Here is a 16,591-nt window from a genome sequence, read left to right on the forward strand (position 1 = left end):
TTGTGTAAATCATAATATTTCTCTCCTTTTTCTTTTTTGCAGGGCAGTGATATGCTTGCTTGCCACAATTACTGGCACTGGGCTTTATACTTTATGGAAAAGGTATGAGATATTTTCATACTGATGATTTATGGTCCAGACAGAGAATTCATCCAATGCTAGTTAAAAGGCAGTCCTAGCATGTATAGGGATTTATAGGTTATTTCAAGGGATGCTGTTATAAAATAGCACTGTGATGTTTTTACAGGATAGTCCTGTAGTACCGTTATTTTGGCAACTTTTAATTACACTGAACAAAGATCCATTATCTTTGCTAGAATGTTGGAGGATTGCTGTGAAATAATCTCACTGATTACACCTGGCACGATTATTTGATGGATATAAGAACTTGGATCACCTATTTTTAGACAACAAAATTACAGAAAGTTCTCTTCAAATTCAGTACAAAGCTGCTGACCTCAAAATTGACTGACTGAAACAAGACACTAATCTCTGTAGTTCAATCTCTGTAATTCAAGTGATTTAGGATCTAGTGAAACTCTTTTGTAACGATTGCAACTTGCCCAGCATATCAGGTAGCAGTGCAGAATTTCCTTGGAGGTCATAATGCTTAGCACTGGTCACATTTGTCTCCTTAATGAATTGAGCCCAATGTCATTGCAGAGGTGCCGTCCTTTGGTCAGAACACAGTGTCAGTTGTTTATGCTTCGTAGTAATGACATAGAAAGCATAGCTCTCAACAGTAGTCTAGTACCTTGTTTGTTTTGCCACCTTCTGTCCATACAGATTTTTTTTACAGCTTGCTTAAGAAAGTGCATATGTTTTATGAAACAGTATTTTTTTTTTGCAAAGAATCCTGAAAGGAAGATGAGAAAGAGGTGAAACCTCATCTTTCTCCCTTGTGTGGAGCACACATCAGTATTTGTTCTCTTTATTAAATGGAAACTAAATATACTGGTTATTTTAGCTAGTAAATCCTGCTTTATCTTGGTCTTTTCTCTCTTTATGTTTGTTTATTTGTTTCTGAAATCATGAGACAAGGAAGTAATGTTATGGCATTTCTTAATTGTATTTATATCTTTGGTTGCTCCCCATCTCTCTTGCTTAGTCTTCCAGAATATTAATCACATGGTCCTTGTTTGCTTTTACAGGGGGAACATGAGGCTGCTTTGACAATTTATGACAACCATGTGAGTAGATAGCACTTCAGATATTCACAGAAGCAGGTCTTTGCATTTCTATTAATATGCTGTGGTTCTGTACTGTGTACATTTCAACACAATCTTAGTAAATAAAATCAAATTTGGTAGGATAGCACGTATTTGTAAGGACTGTAAAAGTAATATTGTCATTAAGAAAGTTGTTGTGCAGGCTCCTGTCTACTAACTCTGGCATAGTGAAGTAATATTTATGGCACAAGATTGGGAGGGAAAAAAAAAATGGGTGACCCTCTGTGCTTACGGAGTTGAACTGGATACCAGGTAAAACAAGACAAGTGAAGCAGCACGGAAGCGTTCTTCACTTCAGGTTGCTGTATTCGGGAACAGTGCAGTTAGCAGTGCAACTTTGAGACAGGTATTTTGGGTTGAATGAGAACATCAAGTTCCTTTTGTACAGTGCACATAAGTTGGATTATCTGAGTAATTTCCTGGTAGCACAGCTTATGAGCGCTTGTGATTACAGATAGCTCCCCGGTTCCTGTCAAGCGGAAGCATGCTGGATTTAGTAGATAGCTCTTCGATGCTGTACAGGCTTCACCTGGAAGGTAGGATATCCCACTGTAATTCTTTTTGAGCAGTGAGGGGAATGGCTGAACTTCCTGTCTGCCTGCCAATGCAGAGTGGTGAATGAATTTCTTATTCGGCTTGGCTCACACGCACTGCTTTTGTTTTACCTATTTCTCTGTCTTTATGTGATTCCGCAAGTTTTCTTACTTCTGCCCTTCTGATTCTTCTCCCCGTTGCAAATGTGGGGAGATCCTCCCATAATGCAATCTAGAGTATTGGTGATAAATTACTGACAGTCAGCGAACCCTTTGCCCGGATAAGGCAGGCTGTAACTAAACATTGCAGTATAATTTTGCCACGGCAGAGACTGTGTTTTTGAGTTCAGTAGCAGTGCTATCCATGGCACATGATGCTGATACATACTACTAAGCAATGCTCTTGCCCTTGGTGTTGTTATTTAAATAATATCTTTTACTGATAGGTGTGAAGCTTGGAGACAGGTGGGACAATGTCCTGAAGCGTGCAAAGCAGCACAGCAAAGACCACGTTCTTCTTTTCAATGATGCACACGTGTTGATGTCCTCACTTGGAGCCAAAGACCACAAAACTACGAATGAGCTTTTAACAACTCTTCAAGAACTTGCCAAGTAGGTTACGTGAACTAAAGTACCGTGTTGCATAAATATTTTGGTCTCTGAGCATCTGAGGGATGGTTTGTGTGGCTTGCAGAAGTGTTCCCACACGCTCCTCTCTGCTTTACTGCCTCCCTGGGTGAGGCCTGGTTTAAATAGAGCAGTGTCCATTTAGGTCATCTCTGTAATTGTTTTTGTGAGTTGATGTCGAGAGGAGCTTCTGTTCGTGGTAAGCAAGAATCTCTTGTGTTTGTCACAGCCCCTATGGAACGTTTGCCTTGTATTTTCTTGCTGTGTGTTCGTACTAAGTTACGTTATGTGCAGCGATAGAGGATTTCACCTGTATAACAATACGGACACTGTGCAGTGTGCCAGCTGTCTGTGCTGGTTCTTTCTGCTCTGTTTTAAAAGAAAGTAACAGTTAGCTGGTAGTGAGACTGTCATAGTCCCTCTCTGGGAAATTGATTTCTAAGCAGTGCTGGAATAGTTCTTGAGAATTTTGCTTTCGAGTTCACTTACTGGCATGAATTGTGCATTGAAGCTTTTCAACTTAACAGCGTTGTGTTTTTCACTCACACCTTGATCAGATTTAAAATCAGTGCAGAGTTCTCTGGCTTCTTCCCAGCCAAGGTGATATGTTGCAAAGGCTTGGGCTTGTGACGTGTGTGAATGTGTGCAGAATGAAATCTGATTGACTGATGAGTAATGATAGAATCATAGAGTCACAAGGTTGGAAACAGCATATAAGATCCTCTAGTCCAACCGTCTCTCATCACCATTGCCACCACAGGCACTACACCATAATAAAAAGGTACAAGTAAAATAACCTCAGCAAAAGTAACCGTGTAAGTATGGTACCTGAAATATCACGCTTGGTTGAGTCAAAAGTAATTCTGTCTGCAGGCAGTGCCAGGCTGGCATTAAATATGCGTATTTCTGATTTGATTTATGAGAGTTAATCGCTTTCTCATTGTACAGAGAACCTGGCGAAGACCACGAGCTTTCTCTGGCTCCCAGTGTGGGGTTGCCATTACTGCAGGCTTTGGTGGAGTTTGAGAATGGGAACTGTGACAAAGCTGTAGATCTGCTGTACCCGATCCGTTACCAACTGATCCAGCTAGGAGGCAGTAATGCTCAGGTAAAGGACATCAACAGAAGATGTGACCCGAGATGTGACTCGGTCCACTTTCAGTAGCCTCCCTTAGGTGCTTTCATTATTAAGAGCCCTTGATTCCTGAAAAAAGGGAACAAGCGAGCTGTGCTTGTGACTGAGTCCTGTTTGCCAGCACTTACCAGCAGTGTCAGCTATTCAAGGTGCCAAGAGGAAAACTTCACTTGGGGGCTGTTTTGTAACCAGCAGTACTTTCTCGGTTACTTACTAACAGATCTTGACTCACTTCTTTTTTCAGAGGGATATTTTCAGCCAGCTATTGATTCATGCTGCTTTAAATTGCAAATCCCAAGCCAAACAAAACCTCGCTAAGTGAGTATTTTTCCTGGTAATTTTTTCTTTCTGTGGTGATAGGACTGTTTTAAAGTCAGGATGTAGCAGAGTAGCTGCAAACAACTGCGTCCGTGCTGAAATTACACGCAAGCATTCGCGCTGAATGTAGTAACACTTAACTAAGATGAGAAGCACCGTAGCTGTCTGTTCCAGAAGGGGAGTCTTACAGTATGGATGATTCGTTTGTGTTTGTTGAAGGGCAGTTGACTTTCAGATGTTCTGTCTTACCCTGTGGCATCTTGCCGCTCGGTTGTGTACTTGATGAACTCCTAAGGTTTGGTGACCTGCTGGAAATCAAGGTCACAGAATCACCCGGGTTGGAAGGGACCTCAAGGATCATGTAGTTCCAACGCCCCTGCATAGCAGGGCCACCAAACATACACATTTAGATCAGGTTGCCCAGGACCCCTTCCAACCTGGCCTTGAACACGTCCAAGGACGGGGCATCCACAACCTCCCTTGGCAGCCCGTTCCAGGGCCTAACCACTCTCCTAGTAAAGAACTTCCCCCTAACAGCCAACCTAAATCTTCCCTCCTTTAACTTGGATCCATTTCCCCTAGTCCTACTGTTGTCAGCCCTTTTGAAGAGTTTACTCCCCTCCTGGGTGTAGGTTCCCTTCAGGTATTGATAGGCTGCAATGAGGTCACCCCGCAGCCTTCTCTTCTCCAGGCTGAACAAGCCCAACTCCCTCAGCCTGTCCTCATAGGGGAGGTGCTCCAGCCCCCTGATCATCTTAGTCGCCCTCCTCTGGACCCTTTCCAAAATCTCTATGTCTTTCTTGTACTGAGGGCTCCACACCTGGACACAGTACTCCAGATGGGGCCTCACAAGAGCCAAGTAGAGAGGGACAATCACCTCCCTGTCCCTGCTGACCACCCCTCTCCTGATGGAGCCCAGGATCCCATTTGCCCTTCGAGCTGCCAGAGCGCACTGCTGGCTCATGTTCAGTCTCTCGTCCATCAGGACCCCCAGGTCCTTCTCTGCCGAGCTGCTCTCAAGGACCACTCCTCCCAGCCTGTACAGGTGCCTGGGGTTCTTCCGGCCCAGATGCAAAACCCTGCACTTTGCCGTGTTGAACCTCATTAGGTTCACCCGAGCCCAGCCCTCCAGCCTGTCGAGGTCCCTCTGAATGGCATCCCTTCCTTCCACCGTATCAACCGCACCACTCAGCTTGGTGTCGTCAGCAAACTTGCTGAGGGTGCACTCAATTCCCTCATCGATGTCATTAATAAAGATGTTAAAGAGCACCGGTCCCAAGACAGACCCTTGGGGGACACCACTTGTTACCGGCCTCCACCTGGACACAGAGCCATTGACCACCACCATCTGTCTGCGGCCTTTCAACCAATTGCTTATCCATCGGGTCGTCCACCCATCAAATCCACTTCCCTCCAATTTGGAGATGAGGATGTGGTGGGGGACCATGTCAAAGGCCTTGCTCAGGTCCAGGTAAATGACATCGGTCGCCTTCCCTTTGTCCACCAATGCCGTCACTCCATCATAGAAGGCCACAAGATTAGTTAGGCATGACCTTCCTTTGGTGAAGCCGTGCTGGCTGTCTCGGATCACATGCTCATTCTTTATGTGACCGAGCATGTTGTCCAGGAGGATCTGTTCCATGATCTTCCCAGGCACGTAGGTGAGACTCACCGGCCTGTAGTTCCCTGGGTCCTCCCTGCTCCCCTTCTTGTATATGGGAGTGACGTGACCCTTCCTCCAGTCGTCCGGGACCTCACCTGACAGCCACGACTTCTCAAATATGATGGAGAGCGGCTCGGCAACCACCTCAGCCAGCTCCTTCAGGACCCTGGGATGCACGCCATCCGGCCCCATAGACTTGTATTCATTCAGTCTAAGGAGGCACTCTCGGACTTGCTCTGCCCTTACAGTGGGGAGGTATTTACCTCCTTGGTCCCCACATAGAGGTTTGGGGATGCGGGGCTCAGGGACGTGAAAAAGACTAGAATCCTGGCCACCAGTGAAGACCGAGGTGAAGAACTCATTCAGCACCTCAGCTTTCTCTTCATCTGTTGAAGCCAATTCTCCTTTTAAATTTACCAAAGGAGGTACGCCTGTTTTGGCCTGTCTCTTCTGGCCAATGTACCTGTAGAAGGTTTTCTTATTGTTTTTCACGTCCCTTGCCAAGTTCAGTTCTGCCTGCGCCTTGGCTTCCCTGATCCCATGTCTGCAAGTCAAGTCTGCAAGTCGGCAAGGTCATCCTAATGCTAGCAGCTGTTTTCCTGGCAAATAGGATGAACAGATTCTGATATGCCTGCTTGCTTTCGTACAAATCACAAGAGTTTTGTTTAGTAGAAATCGTAGGTGTTCCTCATTGTCCTGCTGAGAGTTCTGTTTAAATTTATTAACTGAGCCTGCTGTGCACTTAAAGGAACGCCTGTCTCCTCAGGACAACGTGAAGCCTTGCCTGTTTGCCTCTTGAAGTCTTTTTGAAACACGAGTAGTAGATAGAATATCAGAACGACTGTTTTGTGCCCTCTGCGTGCTGGTTTTCAGTCTGTGTCAGTGTTGGAAAGAACTCTTCTGCCTGATCTGACTGCCAAGGCCAGATGTTTTCAGTGAAGGAAATCAAGAGCAGGTCTTTAGGTGTTGTCTTCCTGCTCTTGTAGGGCTGTTGCTGAGAGTCTTATGGGAAAAGCGATGTGCTCAGTGACTTTCTTCCCGTTTTCCTGCCACTTCTTCTCCTTTTTCAGGTACCTCCTGAGAGAGCGTGATGTGATGAGACCAAATTCACCAATGACAGAGCGACTCATAAGGAGGGCAGCGGCTGTTCATTCAGTGGCATAAATCTGTCCTCACTGCTAGCAATAAGCTCATCAATCAAAGTCTGGGTGCTTTGGGTGGAGGGATGCAGTGCTGTAAAGCATGCTGGAGAACCCCTAGGAGCGAGAGACCTGATGACAGCTTACTTGGAAGATACAACCTGAAATGCAACAGCTTTAAATCCTGGATGATTCCACTAGGAAATTAGAAGCTTACCTGCTTGTAATGCGCAGCTACCTGAATCTTCCTGGGACACCGTTTTCTAGTAGAGTTTCTGTGCAGTTCCCTCTGAGCGTGCTCATATTCAGTACAGTAGCAGTGCCAGGCTTTCAGTCCTTCATTGGCCCAGTTTGTTACTTCGTGAAAATATGTTAAATAATCAGTAAACTTTCCAGACAATTCAAACGTTTATGTTACAGATTGTGACACACATCTTTTGAGACAGATACATACATGTAAGCACGCTTAATAAGAAATTTAATTAGTGGTAAGAAAATTATGACTATCAGCAGGTGGGGGAAGAGGGCTTAGTGCTAAATTATTATGGTACATAGTTGCAGACTTCTTGGAGACAGCGTGGCTCATGTGTTAGCTGGTCGGTAAAAGGAAAAAACAAAGAGCAGGTAAAAAGAGTTCTCTTCAGCAGGCACTGAGAACAGGAACGCTACAGAACACTCAATGGCCCCCTCTCTCTATATTCTGGAAAAATAAGTAATAATAAATTTAAAAAAAAAATCCCCAGCCATCCCAACGTTTGCACTCTTTATGGCATGTTTGGTTCAGTGACTTTTTGGCAGTAAAAGTTCTGTTTCAGCAAAAAAGGGCAGTGCAAAGGTAATGCACAAGCTAGAAAGTTTCTTGTTCACTCTTGACTGCTTTAAAGAACCTGATCTTAAAGAGCAGCTTTAGTAATAATAATGCTAACCAACAAGATAACCTTTGCTGTAATGGCCAGTGAGAAAGTGAGCAAGTATGTAGAACCACTGACAGCCCCCTGTCATGTTATTTGCTCAAGTAACAATAAATTTCTCCTTTCTGGATAGAGTTGCTTTTGGGGTTGTGATGGAATATGTCCTTTCTAGTAGGTGATCTTGGATATTGCCAACTGCCCATTGCTGTCACAAGCTGCCAGGTCAGAAAGGTCACTGCGTGTGCACAGTGCTCGGGATATTTCTTCTCCCAAGTGCGTGCTCTGATGAGGAGCAGCAGGCGGTGGTGCCTGGCAGCTAGCAGATGAGGGCCATGTTGGGAGGAATGGGTTAAAAATGGAAGCTTGGTGAGAAGGATAGGATATCCTTGGAATGTTGGACAAGCAGAACATTCGTGTACGGACAATATAGGTGATTCTTATATGTGAAGTACCCTGTGGGATGTGCTGGACCTTTCCGTCTTGATGTGGAAAAGATCACAGCCTACTGAAGAGCAGGGCACAGTGGTAGACATCACTTGTGCAAACCCTTGATAAACAGGCATGAGCAGCAGACTGGTGACTCCCTGGAATGAGTGGATTTCAGTTGTTGCCTGTGTCTATGCTTGTGTGCCTCTGCCTGGGTGTTGCTTAGGGAATGCTCTGGTTAGAGAGGAATGGAAAAGAAACGTGTTCTTTTGTTTTCACTGTGGGTCTGTGATTGTTCCTGCTCCCTATCTGTGTTGACCCACCTGGGCAGGCAAGCAGTGCCCAATACATCAGATGACAGTGGTGGTGGCAAAGGCTGCCCAAGTTGTACAAGCTAAGCAGCATAGCTATCTAGTGCAATTGCAAAAATAAAAGCGAGGAATCTTTGGAGAATGGAAGAGAGAAAGTCACCACCACAGTTTCCAGCGTAGCTCATAGTTTTGCACTGATGCCAGGAACTTGTCCAAATACCATGGGAATGGGAGAAAGCCAGGAAAGTTGGCAGCAAGCAAGGCACAGTGGGTTTTGTCCTAAGGGGTTTCTTACTCTTAGGGTATTCCTCCACCAGAGTGCTTTCTTTTCTTGGGGAATACCTCTCCACAGTACTTACGTGAGTGGGGACCTTTTATACCCTGCTTCTCAGTTCATTTTTTTCCTTCTTCTTTTCTCTCTGTTAGGGTCATGCTCCTGGCCCTCCAGATAAGCCAGCAGGGAGTGGTGCCTTTGATACCATGGACAAGCATTGCTGCTTTCTGCAGTGGTCGGCTCATTCAAGCCACACCCCAAAAAAGGCTCCTTGCCCCCCTTCTGCTTATCTCTACAATCATGACCACAAGTAATGTGGCACAGTAACACCTACCACTCGCCCCCCTAGAAAATTCCCAGTACTCAGATAGAGTCTTATCACCAAAACAGGCCTCACAAAGGGAGCGTTGAGCCAGGGAGAATAAAGAGAGGGGTTCAGAAATCCTCTTTCACAGACTGCAACCCACGTGTTGTTTTTTCCTTACTTTGCCATTCCAATTCCCTGCCCATCCTGCTGTATAGGCAGTGAGCAACCAACTAGCTGGGCGCTTACCTTCCCAGCTGGGTCAGCAGACTGCACCCCAGCAACATGTGCTGCTGAAATGGGTGCAAAATATCCTCCGCACAATTTGTCTCTGCTGAGAAAATCTCAGTAACAAAAGTTTAAATCCTACAAAATCCATGAAAAAAAACACAAGAAAATAATTTAAAACATTTATTTGAAACACAAGTGTTACAGACTAGAGGTGGTCTGGAAAATAGTATCTTGCTTTGCTCTTATTACAAGACAAACCATTTTTCCCCGTTTGCTTTTCTTTTCTCAAGGCCCGAATGTCACTGAACTCTCTTCTCAGCTTGCCCGTTGGGCACACCGTGGCAAAGATTGGGGTCACTTCTTTTGGCCGTTCTACAGATTGGAAAACACAGCATCTTTTTCATCCTTTGCAGGAGGAAAGCAACCGCTCTTGCTTCATCAGGTGGTTCTTCACAGACAAGTTGTTTCCTATCTCCGTAGGCAGACATAATAACAGCTTGGAAGAGGTTGATCAAAACACAGGTCATCACCAGCAGGAAGGAGGTGAGGAAAAAACCACCCAGCAGCCTGCTGGATGAAAATGCAGTATCTCTGAAAGCAGACACGCAGTAAGAGAATACGGTCTGAGCTGAGTGAATCATATTATTGTAATTCCATTCATGCTGGCCAAACACAAGGTAGCCAAAAGCCATAAAGATAGAGAAGTACACCACCACCACAGAGGCCATTGAGGAGATCCCAGGAAGGGCTGCCAAGATTGATCTTTGAGCCAGACGCACCTCATAAAACAACTGAGAATACTTTAGTGTCTTCAAAACTGCAAGAAATGCCAAAAAGCCCAAAGTATTCCTTAGATTCTGATCTAGATGAGAAACTGCGTGAAAAGGAATAAAATCGTTTGGATAAAGTAAGAAAAAATGAACAATATCAGCTCCCATCTTGAACTTTAAAACCTGGAAAGGAACAATCAGGAAGAATGCCCATTTTAAGATGAAGCTGATTGTCCTGGAAATAGTTTTAGTATTTTTTTTTCCTTGGACCATGCTGTAGAGGCCATCTGCAATGTACAAGAGCAGAAAGGCAACAGCAGCTAGGAAAAACAATTGTCGACCTTTTGTTTGCTGATGGAAAATGGGGACAGCAAATGAGTGTACTGACAAAGTTGGTTTTATGATCCCAAAATCAGACAGTTCAAATATGACTGAGATGCTGCAAAAGAGATCTCCATCAGAGGTGAACGTAGTCAGTTCGATGATCACAGCCCAGGTCTTTTCATCAAACCAGTTGCTCTCCTGCAGCAAATGCAGCCTTGTTGTTGAATTATGTCTTCCTTCTTCAGGGAAGAAGTAAAACGTGTATCCTCCTGGTCCATATGTGTGCAGATCTCCATATGAGAAGTAAGTCCAGGGAGCCCAGTTTGGTTGGTAAGTAAACCCAGGGTAACTGCTGGTTTCCTTGGAAAAAGAACGGTTGGCGACTTTTGTCCACGTGCCAGCATAGTCACCTTTCTCTTCGAGGTCCCTGCCGTATTTGTGAAGGCAGTGGCTCTTACTGATTACAAATTTATTTACAAAGCTGTGAGGGTGGAAACACGTTTTCTCAGTACCTTTAGCCCGCACTTGCCTCATCCTAGGCAAACCGATGATTTTGGATGAGCTGTCGGTAAGAAAAGTTGGCTGAACGTCGTTGTGGATCAAAGGCAAGAAGGTGTCGTTCACCCACGTGTAAATATCTGCCAGCTTAACCACAGCAGGGAGTCTGGGAGAGAACTGGTTCCGAATAAATTGGTTGTAGTGGAAACTGATAGTGTTCTCAGTAGAATAAGCTAAACATAAGACAACTGCTAAAACCACAAGGTGACCGATAACATCTTTTATGAAAATGAATGCCTTGGCCTTAATTTTTGCCGTTTCCAGCATCTTTGCAATTTCCCCATCTTTTAAAGGCTTGTACTGCTCGGTGTCTCTGATCTGGGCAAGCTTGAAGTGCTTCTCCCGCATCTCTTCTTCATTCATTGCTTCCTTTTCTGCTTTGATCTCAGAAGAGAGATCCTGGGTAGACCATGGAATGTTTTCACAGTATTTTGGACGAACTGTTTTCAAAGCTGAGTAACAACTGATTTTTATGATTGAAACAAAGAACACATTTTGAATAAAGGAAGTTGCCGACGCTAAAAGCCACTCCAGCGAAGTCTGGTAGCCGTAAGACAAACCATACAGTACAATGAAAAATGACGATACCCCACTTACAGTTATCACTAACACCCACGAGAGATAGACACACCACCACCAACAAACTATGGGTGGTCTCTTGCAAAAAGGCACAGAGCTAACGCTGAGTAGCTTGCTTTCTTCCTGCAAGTTACCTGCTTCCTTTGCACAGTTATTGCTGAAATTGGAATTTGACGGTAGTCTTCTCCGCCTGGCCTTAACCTTTGGACGGGAATTCTTTCCTGTTTGCTCCTTGTCTCCGGCGGTACTTGCACCTCCTTCAGAAACTTGGCAGTTACTGCTGTCCTGGGGAGCTCCCTGGCTTCTTGTCTTTCCCTCAGTTCTTCTCTTCAAGTTATGTGTCGGGCCCTGAGAATCGCTGTGAGCAGGAACGTTCTCCGGGGAACTAATGCTACCAGATTGTGCTGACGTTTCTGAACGTTTCCTTTTTTGCGAATGTACTCTCCAGGTTTTAAGATTCCCAGGAAGCAGAGTTAGACTTCTCTCTGGGTTCTTCTGGGAATACTTAAATAAGGCCATTATAATCATTTCCACAGGTACTGCAATCAAAGTATATTCAATGCCTATGGCAATTGATCTCAAGTACCTCAGGTGTCTTGGAGATTCTTCATCCCTGTCAGCATTAAAGAACATAATGTTAACAAACAGCTTTAATAATAATGTTGTTAGACAGGAAGATAACCTTTGGAGCCTGCTATAAGTGCCAGTGAGAACCTGAGCAAAAACAGAGAGCCATAGATGGCCCTCTTTCAGACCTCTGGCCAGATCAATCAAAAAATAATCCTTTCTGGATAGAGGTGCTTTTGGGTTGGTGACGGAAAATGTCCTTTCTAGTAAGCCATCTCCCTTGTCAAGGGCAAGCCATTTCCTGCACATAAAGAACCAGGTCTTCCGAGCGGACACGTGTTCAACTTTGGCTCTGCTTAAGAACCAGCCTGGCGATGGGCCTCTGTTGTTGTGCCAGACCCTGAAGGCGCAGATGTCTCCCAGGTCTTCCTTCGTAGTCAAGAGAAAACAGTCAGTGCTTCCTCGACGGAAAGCAGGAAACTGTGGATGCCGCAAGCAGTGGACATCACTTGTGCCGTTCTGGCCGATGAGCTGAAGAAAAACATCTGCGCTGGTTCCAGCTCCCCAGCGACTGCCGGTGTACAAAGTGACCAAAAAGCTGACTTTATCAAAGGGGTCGTTGTCGGGCAGAACTATAATTTTGTCTTTGCTGACCATCTCAGCCCTGTCTTTCCGCACGGCCCAGAGAGACAAAAGAAAGTAGGCTGAAAAAATGAAGAGCACTGTTAGAAGGGTCACGGGGTTCTTAGGGATGTCCGCTATTAGGTTTCCTTTGAGATCTACTCTGTTGGGGGTCACAATGACTTTGGCTGCCAGGAACTTGATGTCAAATGTGGATGTATTTGAGGCAGTGAGGACTGACCGGCTCCTGTGACTCTGCTTCATGCTGCAGACACAGTGTACCCGTTGCCAGTTGGTCAGGGAACCAAGTCTGCACGTGTCCACCAGGCATCCATCCATCGTGCTCTCAACCGAAATATTCAGGGCTGCCTTAAGCAGGCTTTCCCTCAACTGAGCCTTGGGTATCGGGAGTGTTGGTGCGGCTTCAGTGTAGTTTAGGACAGAAGCTGCAAGATAAGCCAAATAACCCACATTAAAACAGTCTCCGGTCTGGACATAAGCTGTCATGGGCGCACTTAAACCACTCACTGAGGCAAACAGTTCATGAAACACAACAGCTAGCGGTCGACTTCTCACTGGGTTCTGTGCTCTGACATGCAGACTCAGTTGGGTAAACGCCCCCAGAGAGTCACACACTTGAACGTACAGTGTCAGAGCATACCTCCGAGAGGGGACACCAACTGGGAGGGGAGATGGAGGCATTCTAGGCTGATAGCCAAAGTACACAATTGTGCCAAATGTGTTGTCCTCCACCGAGTTAATTTTGGCAGTTTTGGATTCGTCGGAAGCTACTATGACTTTGTAAGTCAGGGGTAAGTTGCTGTCCAAAAATCCACTGCACTGGACAACAAATTTTGTCAGGAAAGCTGTACCGCGGTGTGGGCTGATGCTACACTTGCCAGCCTTGGGTGGAGAGTTTACTTTAAATGCATATCTGTAGAGGGATGACCTACCGCCCCAGGTAGTCACTTGTAGTAGCAGTATGTATGATTGATCTGCAGTACTGGTAAAAGTCAGAGCACGTATAGGAAGGTATGCACCAGACTTACCTGTTGAGGTCCTGGAAGACCAATCAAAGCTAATTTCTGTAGAATTTTCCATCCAAAGTGATGAGTGGTGGACTGGCTGGCTGCTTGTTTGACAGTTGAGGCATTTGCCTGACAACGTAAACCTGTCTGTCGGAATTACAGCGCTGCCACAGTTTTCAAGGCACGCCACATCCAGGAGAGGTGAGAAGCCAGACTGCACGTTTACGCTTTGGTCGGCATAACTCTGTCTTCTATCCTTTTGAATGACTAAACGGAAGTGGTAGACAGTGTTTCCCGGGAGCGATTCCGGTGCTAGCACTTGAACAGCCCCTGAAGATGTCAGCCACCTCAAATCCCTCTGGGCTGGATGACATTTATTTCCCGCACTGATTCTCATGCTTTCATAGTCCAATAGCTTCTTAGTGCAGTACCAAGTAAACGTGAGTCCCTTTAGTCGTTCCGGTGAATCGGGGTCGTAGGACACGGAGCCATCGAGAGTCCAATTATCAAAAAAGCCCACTGTCTGGAAGTTGCCTCCTGCAATACTTGCCACAAGATCACTTCTCTCTATCTTGATGAAAACCCTGTCTGTGTTATTGAAGGATCTTTTGGTCCCAAGCATGTATACTGAAGCAGTAAAATAGACCTGATACATTCCATAATCCAAGGTCCAGCTGGGAACCGTTAGCTGTACTGTGTTGACACCGTGCATCGCCGATGTATTTAAAGGTTGGTCCCAGTCTGGATTAGTTTTCATGTCCTTAACAGCATAGAATATCCACTGAGGCTTTATGGACACGTGGAGGTTGCAGTCCACTAGCACTCTGGCATACAGCTCAAACGTTTTCCCCTTTTTCTGACGTATGACAGAGGTGTGAAGAGAAGGTTTTTGAATTGTAACCGAGTTGAATTTGCAGGCTGCTTCCTGGTGAAGCACTGCCAGCTCTGTTGCTTTTGAAGTGTCATCCCTGACGCTTGGGAGAGCCGGTGTCAGTCCATTTCGGGTGCTGCTCACTTTTGCCACGAACCCTTGGTGTTTCTCAGGATCCCCGGGGAAAGCAGAGCAATGGAACAAGCAGGTGGCACTTCTCGTGCCATCACGGTATGCGTGTGAGCTCTTCTGGGCGGCCCACCTTGCTGACATCTCGACGCTCAAGTTGCGATAAAGGCACTCAGGTGCGGCGCATGAGGCAGATGAGCTCTGCACTGTAATGACACTGGAGGCCACCGGCCAGAGAGCGCTTCCCAGGGAGAGGCCTGACTGGAGCGTGAACTGCCCTGACCAGAGGGAGGTGTTCTTCACCCAACCCCAATTCAGGTACCAGCGGCAGTGCGGCGGGGAGGCAGGCTGCCTCTCTGTGCTCTCTGCCTCCGCTGTCGCTCCTGGGGCTGGCCGGTACCTGTGGAAAGTGTTGTTTCTGCATTGAGCATTGAAAAGGGCAATTGATCGAAAGAAACAAGCTGTAACATATCCTTAGAAATAACTGACGTGGAAAGTAAGAATACCGTATACATCTTAGGAACATATATTAGGAACATAGCTACCGAATTACCTAACAAACACTTTCTCACAAAGCTGCAATAGGTTTGGAATGTTCTAACCAGTATGGGTATAGTATTCTGAACTAGGAGACATACTGTGAGGTTGTTCATTAGAGCGGCAGAAGCCAAATACATCTAACAGACTTTCAAGGAGGCAGGGCCTTTACACAGAGCAGAACTGTCCCACTCTGTGGGAATGTTAGGATGCCATACACTGGCTCCAAGATACTCCCCTCTATCCTCCTCCCGAGCTTGTCTCTACGCAGGGACAGATGGATGACCAGAACAGTGACCCAGTGTGAAAGGACACAAACGTTAGGGGGGTAATTAAACGATTGAGGCTGTGTCTATATGTCTATGTTTATGTTGTACAACTGACGTCCGAAAAGTTACCACCAAATGTTTGTTAAGAAAGCAATTGCTAGAAGTCAATTAAGCAATTAAGACATTTGTGTTTGGGCGGCAAAGATTTGTGTCTACTTGGCGTTTGTATGATTAGTATTGAAGCATCAGGAAAGAGTGTGAACCTGCATTACTCAGCCAATGAGGAACCAGGGATGAAAGAGATCAGCGGCAGGCAATAGGGGATCAAAGATGTAACAGTGTTTTGTCATAGAATCATAGAATCGCCAAGGTTGGAAAAGACCTAAAAGATCATCCAGTCCAACCGTTCACCTATTCCCAATAGCTCCCACTAAACCATGTCCCTCAACACAACATCCAGCCTTTCCTTGAACACCCCCAGGCTCGTTGACTCCACCACCTCCCTGGGCAGTCCATTCCACTGCCTGACCACCCTTTCTGAAAAGTAATACCTCCTCATGTCCAGCCTGAATCTCCCCTGCCATAGCTTGAAGCCGTGCCCTCTGCTCCTATCACTAATGACACGAGAGAAGAGGCCGACCCCCAGCTCACTACAACCTCCCTTCAGGAAGTTACAGAGAGCAATGAGGTCTCCCCTGAGCCTCCTCTTCTCCAGGCTGAACATCCCCAGCTCCTTCAGCCTCTCCTCATAAGCCCTGTGCTCCTGACCCCTCACCAGCTTTGTTGCCCTCCTTTGAACACATTCCAGGGCCTCAATGTCTTTCTTGCAGTGAGGGGCCCAAAACTGGACACAGTACTCGAGGTGCGGCCTCACGAGTGCTGAGTACAGGGGAACAATCACCTCTCTGCTCCGGCTTGCAACACTGTATTGCCAAAACAATCTGCTTTCTCAGAGAAACCGTACTAGAAAATTATTTGGAAACTTCCAACATACCGCAGTCGCAAGGTGCCATTCCCCAGGCAGGACAGCCAGCCCTCGCCGCTGCGCCCTGCGGAGCCGCGTCCGGGAGCTCCGAGGCAGCTGACCGCCAGGGGCGGCGGCTGCATGCGCGGAGAGCAGGCTCGCAGGGCCAGCAGGGAAAAGGCGAGCAGCTGGAGGAGAAAAAGAAGCGTCGGCATGGCGGCACGACGGGCGAGAGAAAGCGCCGGCATGGCGGCGTGGCCAGCCGGTGGCTGC

General features: G+C 46.3%; 2 protein-coding genes across 16 annotated transcripts in view; one reads left to right on the forward strand and one right to left on the reverse strand.

Moving 5' to 3' along the window:
* The window catches only part of LOC125696593 (tetratricopeptide repeat protein 38-like), a 77,072-nt gene that overhangs the window by 35,650 nt on the left and 24,831 nt on the right, over positions 1-16,591 (forward strand). For 3 of the 11 annotated variants that reach the window (XM_048952435.1, XM_048952475.1, XM_048952529.1), the window contains 7 exons: positions 43-102; positions 1,152-1,190; positions 1,684-1,765; positions 2,209-2,374; positions 3,338-3,497; positions 3,769-3,842; positions 6,576-7,382. In XM_048952435.1, the coding sequence (XP_048808392.1) occupies positions 43-102; positions 1,152-1,190; positions 1,684-1,765; positions 2,209-2,374; positions 3,338-3,497; positions 3,769-3,842; positions 6,576-6,669 (675 nt within the window). In that variant the 3' untranslated portion in view covers positions 6,670-7,382. Of the gene's footprint in view, positions 1-42; positions 103-1,151; positions 1,191-1,683; positions 1,766-2,208; positions 2,375-3,337; positions 3,498-3,768; positions 3,843-6,575; positions 7,383-16,591 lie in introns of those variants that run through there. The other 8 variants (XM_048952446.1, XM_048952504.1, XM_048952513.1 and 5 more) reach the window with 8 other exon arrangements.
* LOC125696550 (polycystic kidney disease and receptor for egg jelly-related protein-like) overlaps positions 1-16,591 on the reverse strand; it is a 68,622-nt gene that overhangs the window by 18,296 nt on the left and 33,735 nt on the right. Inside the window, exons 3-4 of one of the 5 annotated variants that reach the window (XM_048952337.1) lie at positions 13,570-13,691; positions 7,500-12,966 (exon numbers count right to left, since the gene is read on the reverse strand). The exons of 2 other annotated variants lie outside the window; for them this stretch is intronic. In XM_048952337.1, the coding sequence (XP_048808294.1) occupies positions 9,401-12,966; positions 13,570-13,691 (3,688 nt within the window). In that variant the 3' untranslated portion in view covers positions 7,500-9,400. Of the gene's footprint in view, positions 1-7,499; positions 12,967-13,569; positions 13,692-16,591 lie in introns of those variants that run through there. 2 more of the 5 variants (XR_007378409.1, XM_048952347.1) reach the window with 2 other exon arrangements.

This window comes from Lagopus muta, chromosome 1 (assembly GCF_023343835.1).
Source record: "Lagopus muta isolate bLagMut1 chromosome 1, bLagMut1 primary, whole genome shotgun sequence".
Taxonomy (NCBI): Eukaryota; Metazoa; Chordata; class Aves; order Galliformes; family Phasianidae; genus Lagopus; species Lagopus muta.